Below are 18,460 nucleotides of genomic sequence, written 5' to 3'. Positions count from 1 at the left end.
CACTACTGGGCATATACCCAGAGAAAACCATAATTCAAAAAGACACATGCACCCCAATGTTCATTGCAGCACTATTTACAATTGCCAGGTCATGGAAGCAACCTAAATGCCCATCGACAGACAAATGGATAAAGAAGATGTGGTACATATATACGATGGAATATTACTCAGCCATAAAAAGGAACGACCTTGGGTTATTTGTAGAGACGTGGATGAATCTAGAGACCGTCATACAGAGTGAAGTAAGTCAAAAAGAGAAAAACAAATCTCATATATTAATGCATATATGTGGAACCTAGAAAAATGGTACAGATGAACCGGTTTTCAGGGCAGAATTTGAGACATAGATGTAGAGAACAAACGTATAGATACCAAGGGGGGAAGCGGCCGGACATGGGATGGTGGTGGTGTGATGAATTGGGAGATTGGGATTGACATATATACACTAATATGTATAAAATGGATAACTAATAAGAACCTGCTGTATAAAAAAATAAATAAAATAAAATTCAAACATTCAAAAAAAAAGATAAAACTGGAATGTTTTCATTACGTTTTAGTAGAGAATCGCATGTGGTAATACGGCGAAGAAGGTTTTTTTCGCTTAACTTACGTGGAACCCAAACATCAAAGCGATGAACGTAACCAAGATGGTGCAGATGATTTTCAACGCTTGATTTGGATATTTTAAGTATGTCGGCTATCTCCCGAGTGTTATAACGCTGACTGTTCTCAATTATTGTTTCAATTTGATCACTATCAGCTTCAACTGGTCTACCCAACCATGGAGCATTGTCCAGCGAGAAATCTCCAGCACAAAGCTTCACAAAACACTTTTGACACGTTCGATCAGTCACAGCACCTTCTCCATACACTGCACAAATCTTTTTTTGCATTTCAGTTACGTTTTTACCTTTCTTGAAATAATAAAGCATAATATGCTGAAAATGTTGCTTTTTTCCTTCCATCTTCCATATTAAAATGGCTACACAAAAAGTCACCAATTTTGATAAGTATTTTTTTAATGCATGCTGATATGACAGCTGTCACGATACAATCTAATAAAATTGTTTTGAATGAAGTGAAAGACAGCTAAGTGCTACTAGAGCCATCGAACGGAAAAAACCGAACAAACATTTTGGCCCAGCCAACAGAAAATGTTCCACTCCAGCGCTTGATAGTGGGGGAGACTGGGGAAGGGGTGGAGCTCATAGGAACTCTGTGCTCTCTGCTCTACCACGCTGTGAACCTGAAACTGCCCTAGAAAAAAGAAAACCTACTTAAAAAAAAAAAAAAGTTAAGAGCTGTACAACGGTATACGCTTGAGTTCCTGATTTTCAGGTCCACTTCTTCTTAACCCAATAATGTCAGATTAAGCACTCAAGATCCTAAAATGAAGCCTTAAAAGTCTAAAAAGAGTATATGAGACTAAAAGCTCTGACAGACGACTTCTACCGATCATTTCTACCCTTGCTAGAAAAGCTTAAACATTGGCTCTCCAAAGCCTTCTTGGTCATTTGGTTAACTAAAACAAATTCTTAGGATAAACCTGCTCCCTGAAAAAGGCCCAGAGTGAAAGGGAAGTGTTAAGATACTTGCATAGCTGTGTTTCTTACCTTTCTTCGGGCACTGTACATCGTATGTGATTTCATTAATGACAAGTCTAAAATCATTCATTAGCAAGATTTCCATCAAGGTTGAAGCTGCAATTTCACTGCCATCTGAAAATGCAAAAATAAGTCCTTGTTTTACAATAGTAAGAACCATGTTTCAACATATGGAAAAACACTTGCTAATCCAGGTCTCTTCAATACAGTAGCGGACATCTGTCTTTTCTGTGGGGGGGCTTTCCCATACCCGATACTGTTCCCACCGGGAGGAATCCTCTCTTGCTGCTCTACTGCCCATTACAGTGGACCAAGAAGAACAGGCAGGCACCCCGTCTCCCACTCTGTCGGCGGCGCTGGGACCCAGGCTGACGTCCCTCATGAGACTGTACCTGCGGACGGTCATGCAAGGCCAGAGCAGTGCAGGTGGCAGCGGAGGGGCTGAGGGTGTCGGCAGCAAAGCCCATCACGCCGTTCCCAGCCTAACCTCTCTACTCACGTCCTTCTTCGGCTCCTGCCCTCTTCTTTTTTAAAAAAGTTTATTTATTTTTGGCTGTGTTGGGTCTTCGTTGCTGCACGCGGGCCTTCTCTAGCTGCGGCGAGCGGGAGCTACTCTTCGTTGCGGTGTGTGGGCTTCTCATTGTCGTGGCTTCTCTTGTTGTGGAGCACGGGCTCTAGGCGTGCGGGCTTCAGTAGTTGTGGCACGTGGGCTCAATAGTTGTGGCTCGCGGGCTCTAGAGCGCAGGCTCAGTAGTTGTGGCGCACGGGCTTAGTTGCTCCGCGGCATGTGGGATCTTCCCGGACCGGGGCTCAAACCCGTGTCCCCTGCATTGGCAGGCGGATTCCTAACCGCTGCGCCGCCAGGGAAGCCCTCCTGCCCACTTCTGGGCCTGGCTTTCTGTCAGTTCCAGTCAGAGAGCCTGCCGACACACCCCCCTGCTTAGCCAGAGCCCATTTCGGTGGCTTGCTAACCACTCTGTGGAGGCATGTGGGCAGGAACGTTTGTGGAAGCCCGCCTCTCTCTTACTTTTAGCCGCTAAGGGGGACTGATGTGCGTTGACTGAAACTTGGTAGCACGGCAACCACCGCCACACAGGGCTCCCTCCCTTTCTAGCCGAGCAAAGACGACAAGAGGCAAAACTGCAAGAGGCTGGGGGTGGCAGGGAGGGCGACAAACATAGCTGAGCCGAAGGAGTAAATCTGCACTTGTGCGGTGTATTTCCTAGAGGTGGAGAGATTCTAATAGTGATTTCAAATATCCCAGGAACAGTTCAGAAAAAAAAAAAAATCTCTAGGAGAATGTCAGAGTCAGCGTGCTTTGCACAGCTTCTTATATAGCCCAGCTTTTGCTGTTATATTTTCGAACTTTCATGTAACCCAGGTGTTAAGATTCAAACTCACTGAACAATAAGCAAAAAACTGGCGCTGGTAGGGGTTTCTCTATCATTCTTCTTTCGGAACGGTCTACATATAATTACGTGATATAGAGTCCAGGATGTATATTTTCGCCTGGCCTGAATTCGCTTGCCTGCATTCAACCGGATATGCGTGACAACAGTAATACTGCTAGTAAAATCAGGAAGAACCCGCTTGCCTGCCTCCTGTCTGGCTCTCAGCAGTTCTTTTGCTCCAGAAGGCAGCAAGTCAAGTCTGCACCTGGGTCTGTTCCTAGAATTTGGCTGTTTGGGTTCCTGTTCATCAGCTGGGGTGAGATCATCTTCCCAGGAATTGCCAAATAACTCAGCCCACACTGTGGGCAAAACTGTGACAAGCTTAGAACACTCTTTTCAAGCCCAAATTAAATTCAGGCAAATTCCACCCACAGAGCCTCTTTTAAAAAAGATCAGCAACACACCAAATCCTTTTATCTGACTTTGCAAGTGTCATTTAAAAATTTACATTTAAATGACTTCACACCTGCTCCTTAAAATATTATTATAAAAAGAAATCAACTGAGTATGATTTCTCAGTTGAAGTACTACATTATCCTTTATGCTAATATAGGAACAGCAAGACATTGATGTGAAACACTTTTAAGGAGGTAACGACACAGTGATGAATTTTTCACCTATTCTTGGGCAAGAAGTACTGATATGAACCCCAACACAGCGTTTTCACTCAGTCCAAAGAGCCCCTTTACTCTATGATTTCTAGGGTTTTTCTTTGTGTTTTACGTTTCAAAGCTACTCAAATTATTTTTTAGAAACAAGCAAGGTACACATCAATGTTTTAACCTAATTTCAGGCAAGCACTGTGCTCAGTGCCCTTCTGAGTTCTGGGTTTGCATTTGCCTGCTCTGAGGAAGGCAGTCCCTGACCTGCAGGGAAGGCCCAGGGGGTTCAGTGTTCCTTTGACTGGGGGGGCGGGAATGTCGGTCCAGTCAGGGATGAAGTATTAGGCCACTGTGGTCACAGGACTAAAACCTTCTTCCTCTGATCCAGGTTTTAGCAGGAAGAAAATCCCCTTCCGGTTAATCCAAAGTCCTTACAATAACCTACAACAAGGCTTTCCCTAACCTGCCCTTCCCCTCCTACTTGGACCCAGCCTCCCTCCCTTTTCAGTTGAGGGTGGAGTTAGCTCCCACCTCAGGGCCTCTGCCTGGAGAGCTCTTCTCCCATCTACATCTTCTCTCATCTCTTCCAGGTCTTCACCCAAATGTGACCTGAGTGAGCACCTCCCACCAACACACACAACTCCCACCCCCGCATCACTCTGCTTTATTTTTGACTGTAATACTAATTATCTAACACATTATTTATTTCTTTACCTTGTTTCTTTCTCCTCTTAAAATATAAGCTCCCTAAGAACAGGAGTTTTAATCTCTGTTGTTCTTTGCTCTATCTCTAGCATCTAGAACAGTGCCTTGGCATATGTTAGTGTAAAAAAATTTAACACACAGAAACCTCAATTAAATAGCGTCAGGAGACCAGAAGGGGGAGCTCTCACACCCTGTGAGGACAGCAGAGCCCAACAGGAAGAAGAAAGACTCCTCCTCTTTCCCAGCAAGGACTCAGCCAATGAAAAGCCATGGACTGTTTGTTTACTATTGCTCTCCTCACTTCCTTTTCCTCTATAAAAGCGGTCTCCTTCTCTTGTCCTGCAAGTCCTCACGTGTGGCTCACCATGGTTGCAGACCCTGAATTGCAATTCTCTGCTGATCTGCAATAGGTCCATCTTTGCTGGAGAAAAATCTGGCAGTCTCTTTGTTTCAGGTCAACATTTGTTAGGTGCTCAATATTTGTTGGGTAAATAAATTCTTTAATCTCTATTTTTCCAACTTCCATAATTGGTTCTGAACTTGGATAGGGAAGAAGAATGTTAATTTCCTTTTCAAAACTGCGATAGTAAACATTAACTTTTAAATAAGTTTATTCTAAGTATGTAATACTACAATAAAATCACAGTGCAAATTTATTCACTTATTTATATTTATAGTAGCCTCTATATATTGGACGGGGGTAAAGAATTCTTTATTCTCTTTTAGGGGCAGGAGGACCTCCTTTTATGTCCTCAGACCATGAAAACATAAAAGCTATATCCTAAATTTTAAATATCTATGTGATTAACCACCTCTGCTGGAATTAAACTATATATATATACACAAACATACATATATACACACACACACACACATATATACTTTCCTGAGAACTAATTCGTCAAAAAACACGCTAGACCATAACTGCTTTATAACAAAGGTTAATGAACTATTGTGTATTTTAGTTATTCACTGGCTATTTCAATCATTGAGCCTGCATTTCACTTTCTAATTATTCAAATTTCTTACAGAAAATTAGACGCTAATGACTGTGTCATTAAAATTTTCTCAGAGAAAAATCTGGGGGCTAAGTTTATGAAATAAGTAACCAAAACATACATTAAACTTATTCCATTTCTTTTTTATTCAATAGTTAATTTTTTTTATATTACTGTTGTTCAAAAGTGAAGGACTCCGTAACTGCCAACCATTTATTATATAATGAATTAAAGAATCAATTTTCTAGAAAAGTAAAGAACCAAAACAAAGGTTCAGAAGAAGAGAAAAAGACAAAGTTGAAGAAAACATATATATACCTGCTGTGAAGATGGCAGCCGTTTTGATACCTTTATCTTCATTTTGTAGGTCCTGAAGGAATGAACCAACTGTTGATAACATTGGTTTGACTACAAATTGACAGCGCTCTTTCCTGGATGGCAAAGTAAGTGTTATCAAGGGAAGGCCATGTTTATAATTAATTGTGATTTCTGTTAAGAAAAAAAAAGTTGGTAATAGAGGATGGATAAAATTTCCTTTAAAAACAACTTTAAAAATTATTATTAAAAGATTATTAACTCCAAAAATTCTAGAAGGGATGCCTAAATATAGAATTCATAACCCTCTGAATGCCTATAATAATTTACATCACGCCTACAGTGCCTTCATTATACTAGTTTACATGTTCCCCACCATTCTATAACATTTTATTAAGCATGTATCACACTTTATTACAATTATCTGCTTAGAGTCTTCCCAGGTAAAAATTTATTGAGGGCAGAAACTGCTTCTCAGTCATCTGTAACTCCTTTGATTGTTGGAGTGGGAGTTTGCCAAAAGACATCAGAGATCTTATGGGAGCAGAAAAGGAAGGAACTGAACTCTGAGGGGGGGGTGGGAGGGGCAATACAAGAAAAGTCTGTTTTGCTCAAAACACACTTCTCACTTTATTTGGAAGACTAAAAATAAATTAGCATGGGGAATCAAAGAAGTGATACGAAAACTTACCGTCAGATGGCACCACTGTACTATAAAGATTTGATTGACAGAATTTCAGATTTCCACACAGTTTCACACACAAAACCTGTAAGAAAAAAATGATTTTTTTTCTTTTAGGAAAAGTGGGAAAGCTGAAATAAGTGTCTGTACTAGAAGACTGTTTTAACGTTGTATGGCAAGCATGACAAAAACTTCAGCGTCCCACACATAGCCAGGTAAGCCCTTAGAGAAGCTCACTAGACCTTTCTGTGTTGTCCCATATGGGAGCCACTAGTCACATGCAGCCGTTTAAAGTTAAATCAATTAAAATTAAGTAACACTAAAAATTCAGTTTCTCACAGTCAGTCACCTATGCCACATTTCAACTGCTCTATAGCTCTGGGTCTAGTAGCTACCGTATTGGACAGCACAGAAATAGATCATTTCCATCATCACAGAAAGTTCTACTGGACGGCACTGCTGGGTCTAGAACATCTGAATGGCTACCTTACTATGGGATGTATTTTTAGGGTTTGTACTGGTGGGTTTTTTAAAAATTAATTAATTTTTTTTTGGCTGCGTTGGGTCTTTGTTGCTGCGCACGCGCTTTGTCTAGTTGCGGCGAGCAGGGGCTGCTCTTCGTTGCAGTGCGCGGGCTTCTTGTTGCGGAGCACGGGCTCTAGAGTGCAGGCTCAGTAGTTGCGGCGCACGGGCTTAAGTTGCTCCGTGGCATGTGGGATCGTCCCGGACCAGGGCTCAAACGCCTGTCCCCCGCACTGGCAGGCGGATTCTTAACCACTGCGCCACCAGAGAAGCCCTGTATTAGATAATCATGGTAGTGGTGACAAAGACTCCCTCCTCAACCAAACTTTAGTCAGGGTCTTCTAAGCCTGACTAAGCCCCATCCTTGTGCATGTCCTCCAGGAGGCCAGCTTTAGCAAGAATGTTGTCGAGTTAGTTTAGCCAGAACCCCCCAACCCTCAGTATCTGATCAAATTCCTCATCCTCCACCATTCCCCAGGTATTATCTGATCACCCTAGTCAGTCTTCAACAAGAATCCTGCTAGGTCAGGGGAGCAAAGAATTACTCCATCCTCTTAGTATTCCCAGCAGCCCCTCCAGCTCTGCTCGTTGGATATAAATCCCCACTGTTCCCAGCTGTGAAAGGGATGAGCCCAATCTCTCTTCCCTATTACAAAACCCCACTGTAGCAGTCCCCCTGAATAAAGTCTACCTTACATTCCTTAACAAGCGCCATGAATAACTTTTTCTTTAACAGTGGTTTGGTGTGTATCCTTCCAAACTTTTTTCCATATACTGCCACCTTTACACGTGAGTTATATTTTATGCTAGAGTTTATATAATGCTAAAGACAGTTTATAAGTCAAATTCGTAGATGCCAAAGATGATAATTCCTGCTCATAAAGTACTTATCATTTAATGTGCTGATGAAGTTTCTCTACTACTATTATCATTTTAGAGGAAACCACTTGACAACCAGGAAATGCTGAAAGAAGGCAGAGTGGCCAGGGAAGAATATGAAAGCTTTCTCAAGCTTCTGCATACCTAAGAATCACCTGGCTACTACAGTACTTCCCACTGCTAAATAGACAGGGCTTGTTAAAAACAGATTCCTGGACTCCACCTTTACTAGATTTTTGATCTAGTAAGTCTGAGGTAGGGGTATGAGAATTTGCATTTTTAATAAGCCCCAGGTGGTTATACTGAAGTTACAGGTGTGAAGGCCACCCTTTTGAGTAGCTGGGTTCTAGCAGACCCTCTGAGGCCTTCAGGGCACTATTTCTAATCTTCTGCATAGAATCATTTTGAACTCTAAATTTTAGTGCTGGGACAAGGGTTACTGCCTTCAAATGATATCAGGTCAAAAGATGACTCAGGCTTCTCTTTCATCACATCTTTTTCCTAAATAAAATTCTAATCACTTCCCACCCTGCTTAAAACCCCAGGGACTTCAACAGTTTATATAAAGTAGAAAGAACAGTGACCCCAGAGTTCTAAACTCAGTTTAGCCACTTAATAGCTGGAGATCACAGATAAGTCACAGGACTGTGCTTTTGTTCTCTGAAGGGTTAGGTGGGGATAACAACATCTATCTTGCAGAGCAGATATAAAAATTAAACAAAGCGTCAAGCAAGTATAAGGTATGGTCTACGTGCCTCACATGAGCAGTATAGGCCACCTCCCCTCCACAGCTCCATCACTTACTGTTCTCTTACAGCAGGAGCTTAGGCCCCAGGCAGACGAGCTGTGTGCCACTGATGTACTAAAGTGCCGCCTTCTTTATCCACTTCTGCCTAACAGATCCTGTCATTCCCTCCAGGCCCAGCTCAAAGCCCATTTCCTAAGTCTTCCTTCAGGGTCATGATGGTTGAGTGCGAAGGGCACAGGCTTTGCCATCAGAACCAAGCTGGAATCCCAGCTTCAAGATATACCAGCTGCCATGATCTTTGACAGGCAGAGGGTTCGGGAAGAAACGGGCTGTGAGAAAAAGAAGGGGATGAGTTTGGCAGAAAGGAAAGGGAAAGAAAAAGAAGCCAGGGCTATAGTTAAAAGAAGGAAAATGTCATTAATACTTGAAGATCTGTTTGAGCTTCAAAGTAAAAGGGAGGGGCTTCCCTGGTGGTGCAGTGGTTGAGAATCTGCCTGCCAATGCAGGGGACATGGGTTCGAGCCCTGGTCTGGGAAGATCCCACATGCCGCGGAGCAACTAGGCCCGTGCGCCACAGCAACTGAGCCTGCGCGTCTGGAGCCTGTGCTCCGCAACAAGAGAGGCCGCGATAGTGAGAGGCCCGCGCACTGCCATGAAGAGTGGCCCCCGCTCGCCGCAACTGGAGAAAGCCCTCGCACAGAAACGAAGACCCAACACAGCCATAAGTAAATAAACAAATTAAAAAAAAAAAAAGTAAAAGGGAGGCAGAAAGGAGATGTATAATGATCACATGTTGGGGCCACTTAACAAGATCCGATTGCTTCGAGAGCTATGTCATATTTTATAGTATATATCTTTATTATTAACAAAACAAAGATGTAATTCACATTCAAGACTGTAAGTTAACACTTAAGTGACAACTCTGCTCCATGCTCAGAAACAACATATGTATCTCCCTGTACCAAAATCAAGACAGAAACAATGTGATGAGCAAGGCTCAAGCAAGTAGAGAGTCTGCTAAGGTTCTGGGTCCTGCAGGGAAAGTGTCTCAATGGAAAATGATGTACTGTTTACAGCACACTTTTTTGGGGTTGGAGTCGGGGGGTGGCAATGTTTTTATTTATTTATTTATTTATCTTTCTTTTTTTAATCAACTTTTAAAATTGAAGTCTCGTTAATTTACAATGTTGTTTTAATTTCTGCTGTACAGCAAAGGGATTCAATTATACATATATATATATATACATTCCTTTTTTAAAAAATTCTTTTCCATTATGGTTTATCATAGGATATTGAATATAGTTCTCTATGCTATACAGTAGGACTCTGTTGTTTATCCATTCTATATATAATAGCTCACATCTGCTAACCCCAAACTCTCACTCCATCCCTCCTCCAACCCCCTCCCCCTTGGCAACCACCAATCTATTCTCTATGTCCGGATTCTGTTTCTATTTCACAGATAGCTTCATTCCACATATAAGTGATATCATACGGTATTTGTCTTTCTCTTTCTGACTTACTTCACTTAGTATGATAATCTCTAGCTGTATCCATTGTTTCTGCAAACGGCATTATTTCATTTTTTATGGCTGAGTAGTATTCTACTGTGAATATGTACCACATCTTCTTTATCCATTCATCTGTTGATGGACATTTAGGTTGTTTCCATGTCTTGGCTATTGTAAATAGTGCTGCTATGAACATAGGGGTGCACGTATCTTTTTGAATTATAATTTCATCTGGATATATGCCCAGGAGTGGGATTGCTGGATCATATGGTAATTCTATTTTTAGTTTTCTGAGGAACCTCCATACTGTTCTCCACAGTGGCTTTACCAACTTACATTCCCACCACCAGTGTAGGAGGGCTCCCTTTTCTCCACACCCTCTCCAGCATTTGTTATTTGAAGACTTTTTTCTTTTCAGGAAAGGCATTTTATTTTAAATACAGCAGTGTGTACATGTCAATCCCAAACTCTCAATCTATCCCTTCCCCCACCCCTTCCCCTGGTAATGATAAATGTGATAATTCATTCTCTAAGTCTGTGAGTCTGTTTCTGTTTTGTAGATAAGTTCATTTGTATCTTTTCTTTATTAGATTCCACATAAGCGATATCTTATGATATTTGTCTTTCTCTGTCTGACTTACTTCACTTAGTATGATAATCTCCAGGTCCATCCATTTTGCTGCAAATGACATTATTTCATTCTTTTTAATGGCTGAGTAATATTTCATTGTATATATGAACCACACCTCTTTACCTACTCATCTGTCAGTGGACATTCAGGTTGCTTCCATGTCTTGGCTGTTGTAAACAGTGGTGATGAACACTGGGGTGCATGTAGCCTTCTGAACCATGCTTTCCTCCAGACGTATACCCAAGACTGGGATTGCTGGATCATATGCTGGCTCTATTTTTAGTTTTTTAAGGAACCTCCATACTGTTCTCCATAGTGGCTGTACCAATTTACATTCCTACCAACAGTGTAGGAGGGTTCCCTTTTCTCCACGCCCTCTCCAGCATTTATTGTTTGCAGCTTTTTTGATGATGGCCATTCTGACTGGTGTGAGGCGATATCTCACTGTAGTTTTGACTTGCATTTCTCTAATAACTAGTGATGTTAAGCATCTTTTCATGTGCCTCTTGGCCATCTGTATATCTTCTTTGGAGAAATGGCTGAGTAATATTCCACTGTATATATGTACATCTTTCATTCTTCTATTCATGGGCATATGTATCACATCTTTATCCATTCCTCTGTCGACAGACACTCAGGTTGTTTCCATGCCTTGACTGTTGTACACAGTGCACAGCACACTTTTTCAAGTTATCACATTCTAGTCCTGTTCCCTGGTTTGAAGCCATTTCGGAACTACTTGTGAGCTGTAGGCAATTGACAGGTATGTCACTTTTGTCCAATCTGGCAGTGATGTAATTGACACCCCACACTAACCCAAACACTGGTTTTATCTCTTCCTGCATTCATCTTAACGTTCTTTTCTCCATATAAATTTGTGCTGTTTTGATTTTTCCTTTTAACTGGATATTACATTTGCCTGGCTTCCTTCATATCATAAGAGTAAAATAAATTCTTTAATGCATGTTCATTCTTATAACTGTATGAGAGTCGTATTTTTACCTTTTCCAAAAAATTATCTGTTAATAGTCCAGAACAGAAGAAGTAACGAAGAGTTTGACTCTTTTGGGGTAGGACAGACTAAAGTAGCCCATGGCAGAATCAAGCCAAGCTTTCCAGTGATTTGATGACTTGATCTGTGATATCACCAATATCACGGCAACCTCCCTGGACAGGGACCTTAAGGTGGCACTTTAAGAACCAATTCTGAGCTCTGGCCACAAAAGCCTGGTTGGAGGCAATATAAAATTACTAGCCAGAAAGGGGTGAGTACAGAATGAAAAATAAACTCCTACTTAGAGTCTGTAATCCAGAATTTTACTATATGAGAAATTAAATGCTAAGAAGGAACCAACAAATTTATTTAGATGATTTCCCTTAATTCCATTTAGGGAAAATAAAAATAAGAGAGTCGTCCAAAACTGACTTTAACACAAATTATATTTAGAGTCTTCAAAGAGATAAAAAGGAGAATTAGCCTCCAGAAAATAAGAAATTATGATACTAAACTGGTAGAAATAAAACAAAAAATTAGTAACTTGGATCAACTAATTAAGGATTTCTAAGGCAAAAATGGAGAAAATCTATATACATGTAAAAAACCCAGCTTTAATGAACTAAATAAATCCTAGACTAGATAAAGTCAGTAAAAAAGAAAACTAGTGAATTAGACAATATTTCACCCAGGTACAACACAGAAAGATACAGAAACTTTAAACCTTTAAAAAGCAATCAATCTCATACACTGCTGGCAAGAATGTAAAATGGTACAACCATTCTGGAAAACCTTTAGCAGTTTCTTATAAAGTTAAACACACACTTCCATGTTACACAGCAATACCACTCCTAGCTGTTTACCCAAGAGAAATGAAAACTTATCTTCATACAACTGTACAAATGCTATTTCATTTTGTCCCTCTAGAGCACATACTCTCTGGCTGACTACTGTAGTTACAGTACCTGGAATAGTATAGTACCTGACATACTATTGGGGCTCAATAAATACATGTTAAATGAATGTATGAATATCTTCAAGGTGCTAAGGGAAAATAACTATCAATCTAAAACATTATATTTAGGAACATTATTTAAGGTTGAAGGAAATGAAGAGATTTTCTGATGTACAGAGATCATAGTTTCTTTCCCACACATCTTTGCTAAGGAACATCCTAGAGAGAAGGGAACTAAACCCAGATGCAGGAGAACACAGTTACGGGCTGAGTTGTGTCCCCAACTCCCCACCAAATTCATATGTTGGAGTCCTAACCCCCAAGACCTCAGAATGTGACTGTATTTTAAAGAGGTAATTAAGTTAAAATGAGGTCATGAGTGTGGGCCCTAATCCAATGTGACTGGTGTCCTTATAAAAAGAGGAGATTTGGACACCGACATGTGCGCACACAGAGGAAAACCCTGTGAGGACACAATGAGAAGGCAGCCATCCACAAGCCAAGGAAAGAGGCATCAGAAGAAACCAACCCTGCCAACACCTTTACCTCGGACTTCTGGCTTCCAGAATTGTGAGAAAATAAATCTGTGTTTAAGCTACTGAATCTGAGGAACTCTTGTTATGGAAGCCCTAGGAAACTAATACAAAGCCAAAGCTGTAAAATATGTTGGTAAATAAACTACTTATTGTAAGAAATTTTAAACCATTTTTTGTGTTAAAATGAATAGAAAGCTAAACAAGATTTGGCATGCTATATTCAGTGGATTCTTAGAACATGTGAAGATCCTCGTCACGTTCAGGGGAGGGCAAAGATTGTGAGAAACCTAAGATTTTGTTAGGAAAGTTATAATTGAGTATGTGTATATTAAACACTTAAAGGAAACCATTCAAAGTACAGTTTCTACAGTGGTAGAAAAGAAAAAGAATAAAACAAGCTTTTCCAAGGAAAGTAGAAAAAAGAAGCAAAAAACCCTATGGAAACCAGAAAATTTTTTAAAAAGATGAAAAGAAATGTAATAAAAGCTCATTGTGGGAACTTGGAAAATAGAGAAAATGAGCATCCACAATTCCACCAACCCCCGACTTATGCCAGCCTTTCCATATATATATATGCTCATGTAATCATAGAGTTGAGAGCTGATCATTAGTGTTTTATAAGCATTTTCTTACTTCATTAAAAACTTTCATAAACAAAATAATTTAAATTGCTCCATAGCCACTTATCCTACAGATGTAACAGAATTTATTATTTATATACCTATTTTTGGATATTTCCATTTTATATACCATTTCTACGAATTTTTTTTCTGTGTCAGAGAGGAATGCATGCTCATTTTAGAAAAATCTATAAATCACAGACTCACAAAAAGAAGAAAATAAAAGTCATCAATAAGGCCATCATCTAGAATTATCAGTTAACACTGACGTATACCTTCTAGTTTACTTTCTATGTATATTGTATTTCGCTTTCACCATTACAACTAAACTGATTCAAAACATCTTTGCACGTAAATCTGTTTGCATTTTTTATATAAATTTATTTACTTATTTATTTTTATTTTTGGATGCATTGGGTCTTCGTTGCTGTGCGCGGGCTTTCTCTAGTTGCAGCAAGAGGGGGCTACTCTTCATTGCAGCGCACGGGCTTCTCATTGCGGTGGCTTCTCTTTCTGCAGAGCACGGGCTCTAGGCACATGGGCTTCAGTAGTTGTGGCACGTGTGCTCAGTAGCTGTGGCTTGTGGGCTCTAGAGCGCAGGCTCAGTAGTTGTGGCGCACAGGCTTAGTTGCTCCGTGGCATGTGGGATCTTCCCGGACCAGGGCTCGAACCCGTGTCCCCTGCATTGGCAGGCGGATTCTTAACCACTGTACCACCAGGGAAGTCCTTTGTTTGCATTTTTTTTTCTTTAGGGTAGATTCCAGAATGACTGGATCATAAAGTAGTAATAGTTTTAGGATCCTGATAATGTATTCTCAAACTTTTGGGGGAACATTTTCTTTCTTTCATGTTGTTTTACTCAGTGGAACACCCAAATTATTAATCTGAACCCAAAGAGGCAAATCTTCATAAGATTCAGAATCAAACAATAACAGACCCGGTTGGGCATCCCTGGAGCAACAAGCTTCCCCCTGGAGGCTCATCCTCAGACAGGCTTCCCAGACATCTTCACTGGGACAGCCCACAGGTACCTCAAGCTCAGTACCTCCTGAACTAAGCTCTTTCTTGTTCCTCCACGGACCTGATCTTCTCCTTGATGGACTCACACCACTAATTACTAGTCATTAGACTAGAGGCGTAGGTAACTAGAGAGTTATCCTAAGCAACTAATATTCCATAAAATAGCTGGTAGACCAGTAGTTACAACTGAACTGTCACTAAGGCCTACTGCTTCTACTTCTTACAGCGCTCTCAAACCCATCCTCTCCTGTCTGTCTCCACCTCCACTGCCCTAGTTCAGATCCTCATCATCTCACCCAGATCACTGTAACAGCTTCCTAACTGGCCTCTCCCACCAATCCGTTCCAGATTAAGATCTACTCCAATTTTCTAAAATTACATAAAGTCAAACTATTTCTAGATTTAAAGACCTCTATTTGTTCTCTATTGCAAAGGGAAACAACGCCAAAGAAAGCTTTCCACGGGCTGATTCTTGTCCGCTTATCCCGCCTCCCGTTATCCTGACCAGCACCGGCCCCCTCCCAACCCTCTATTTCAGATATGCAGAGCGTATTGCCGTTTCTCGAATATGGCACACTGTTCATGCTTCCTTGCCTTCACACTTATTCCCATCCCTGCCTGGAAAGCCCTGCCCAGTGTACCCACCCTGCGTGGCCAACTCTTACACTTAGTGCTCTCATCTTCCCATCATAAAACCTATAGAACTCCATCTGTTCCCACCATTGCCTCCTTCCCTCCTACTGCAGTCACGTGACCTCCATTTGCAAAGGCCAATCCCTCCTCAGGTGTTCTCCATCTTATACATGGCAAAGCTTTCTCAGAATCCTAACTCCCTCTTAATCACTGCCTCTCACACTCTACAGGTTCAGTACAATCAGCAAATATGCTATAATATCTCTCATCTTTAAAAAGTTGCAAACCTTCTAATAACCACATATCCCCCCAGCTTCTGGCCCATCTGTATGTTCTCCTTGGTCAAAATTTTCATTTTGTCTACACTGGTTCATCTTCAACGCCCATTCACTCTTTAAAAAACTGTTTTTCTTCCAGTTTTGTTTTTTTTTTTTTTTGTGGTACGCGGGCCTCTCACTGTTGTGGCCTCTCCCGTTGCGGAGCACAGGCTCCGGACGCACAGGCCCAGCGGCCATGGCTCACGGGCCCAGCTGCAACCTGTTTGTACCTCTATAAAATGGAGATAATAAGCACTTGCTTAAGAAATGTAGAGGACTGTTCTTTCATGCCTCATGGTGCCTACTTAATCTACAATTTGTTGATTAAAATAAAATTAGAACTTTTAAACAACAAAAATACCATATATAAAAACTTGTGGCATGCAGCTGAAGTTGTCCTTAGAGAGATTTATAGTCTTAAATGCTATATTAGAAAAGAAAGGCTGAAAAATCAGCTAAGAATCTAGGAAAAACAAAGTAAGGCTCCCTTCCAATAGAAAGAAATAAATGAGCAAAAATTTTAAAACAAAACAAAACCTATCATAGAAAATAGAAAACAAACATAATAGGATCAACAATGCCAAAAGTTGGGTCTTTGAAAATATAATTGATAAACCCTAGCAAGACTTATATAGAGAGCAAAAAAGACATGTCATAAATTAAAAAGGAAACATCACTGCAGATCCTGTAGATATCCAGCCTCATTCATGAACACATGAAAATTCCCAAACAAAATATTAGTAAACCAAAACCAGTAGCATAAAAAGGAAAAACTTCATCAAGACCAAGTTGGGTCTATTTCAGGAAGGCTAGGTCGATTTAACATTTAAAGAACAATGTAATCCCCATATTAACACAAGAAAAATCAAAAGATGGAATAAAAATGTTGATAGAATCCAGTATCTCTTCAAGATGTTTAAAAGCATCTTAGAAAACTGGGACTAGAGAGGAACTTCCTTAATGTAAGAAAGGGTGTCCATACCTAGCAAGGAAGCTATAGTAAACATCATTTTATAGTAGCTATGGATTGAAAGTTTGTGTTCCACTGAAAGTCATATTTTGAAGCCTAATCCCCACTGTGATGGTATCTGGAAGTGGGGCCTTTGGAAGGTGATTAGGCCATGAGGGTGACGCTCATGAATGGGAATCGTGCCCTTAGAGATGTGAAATAAAAATTCATATTTTATGGCAAGACGAAAATTTAAACATTAAAAAAAAGTCCTCTGCCCTTTGGCCTCCTCTCTCCCCTCCACTGTGCACTGTGTACCTGCATTATGCACCGACCAAACCTCCCCCAGCAGCAGAAATACCTGCTCAACCATAAAGAGCAACATTCTCCCAGCATCAACAAGACAACTCCTTAAAAGATAACATTCCTTCTTAATATTGTAAGTGGCTACGAGGACACTTAGATCTGGATTTTGTAAACTGTCAATAATATGTCATTTAATGTAGAGACCTCTGTCTGAAAAAACTTTTATAACTGTGTTTTGACTTCTAACAGATGGAACTGTTCTTGGAGCTTTCTGAGATGCTGTTCCCGGGGTTATAATCCTCAATTTGGGTCCAATAAAGTTTTCCATTTCTTTCTTAGATCGACTGATTAACTTTGTCTACATGCCTGGCGTAGCTGGCAGGATATCAGAGATACCCATCAGAGGGCACCTGGAGTCTACCCGGTACCAGCGCTTGGTACCAGCATGGGCCCATTGAGCCCCACAGACTCCTCGGTACTCCTCAGGTGTTCCAGTGAGTTCTCCTGATATCTGGATATTATTTGAGTGAGGATCCTGAAAATTTTATTTGAGCTGTTTCACTTAAGCCTTGGGCCTTATGGGGCACCAGTGCATTTCCTAGGCAGGACACAGGCTCTGGGCAAGAGGCCCAGGGAAACATAGGTGCCTGGGTTTTTGTTAAATTTGGCTTAAATTGAAAAAAATGAGTTGATATATGGTCTGAACAAAACTTTTCCTAGTGAAATGAGAGACTGAATTAGTCATCTCTGAAGAATAAGGAAGACCCACTACAACCATTAAATAAATACTGCTCTTCCGGGGGCCGTGACAGAGGATGATAATCTAGTGCTCTGAGCACACATGGCGGTTTTAGACTGTCACAGGGAGAAACCAAGCCACATAAAAGAAGTCAAACTGACCCAAGGGTAACTCCCTGGGGAGCTAGACTCAGAAGCACAGTGTCCTCAGAAAGTTGTTCAAATTATATCTCATATCTCATATCTGAATTAGGCTACCAAATTAATAGTGGGAATTGTGCCTCAATGGCCAAACAGGTCCCATGCAAACAGCCACCTATGGGAATACCAGCTGGGTTTATGTATGCTTGCAAGTGCTTAAATGGGAGCTAAAGGAAATTGGGCCCTGAAATGGCCAAGTTGGGGTTCTGCTGGCACTCCAAAACAATTTTGAGTGCACAGTTAAAGCCAGCAGTCTTCTGGATCTGTGCCTGCAGGGTCTACTGGAAACAACAGTGGTAAGTGTTTTTCTCTTTTCTAAAATTAGATTAGCAGGGAAAAATTTGTTAGGCTAGCTCCTTGGATCTTTTGAATTGGAGAAACTTCTAAATTGTTAAAATTTTATTTATTTATTTATTTTATTTATTTTTATTTTTTTGCGGTAAGCGGGCCTTTCCCTTTTGTGGCCTCTCCCATTGCGGAGCACAGGCTCCGGACGCGCAGGCTCAGCGGCCATGGCTCACGGGCCCAGCTGCTCTGCGG

The 18,460-nt window shown here is 40.8% G+C and overlaps 1 protein-coding gene across 1 annotated transcript in view; it reads right to left on the bottom strand.

The window, feature by feature from the left end:
* MCUB (mitochondrial calcium uniporter dominant negative subunit beta) overlaps nucleotides 1-18,460 on the bottom strand; it is a 98,259-nt gene that overhangs the window by 14,180 nt on the left and 65,619 nt on the right. Inside the window, 3 exon segments of the mRNA XM_024119456.3 lie at nucleotides 1,617-1,721; nucleotides 5,682-5,852; nucleotides 6,370-6,445. Coding sequence (XP_023975224.1) covers nucleotides 1,617-1,721; nucleotides 5,682-5,852; nucleotides 6,370-6,445 — 352 coding nt within the window.

The sequence above is a fragment of the Physeter macrocephalus genome, chromosome 7 (genome assembly GCF_002837175.3).
Source record: "Physeter macrocephalus isolate SW-GA chromosome 7, ASM283717v5, whole genome shotgun sequence".
Classification (NCBI taxonomy): Eukaryota; Metazoa; Chordata; class Mammalia; order Artiodactyla; family Physeteridae; genus Physeter; species Physeter macrocephalus.
Note: the sequence above shows the minus strand (reverse complement) of the source record. Positions and strands in the feature narration are given on the sequence as shown.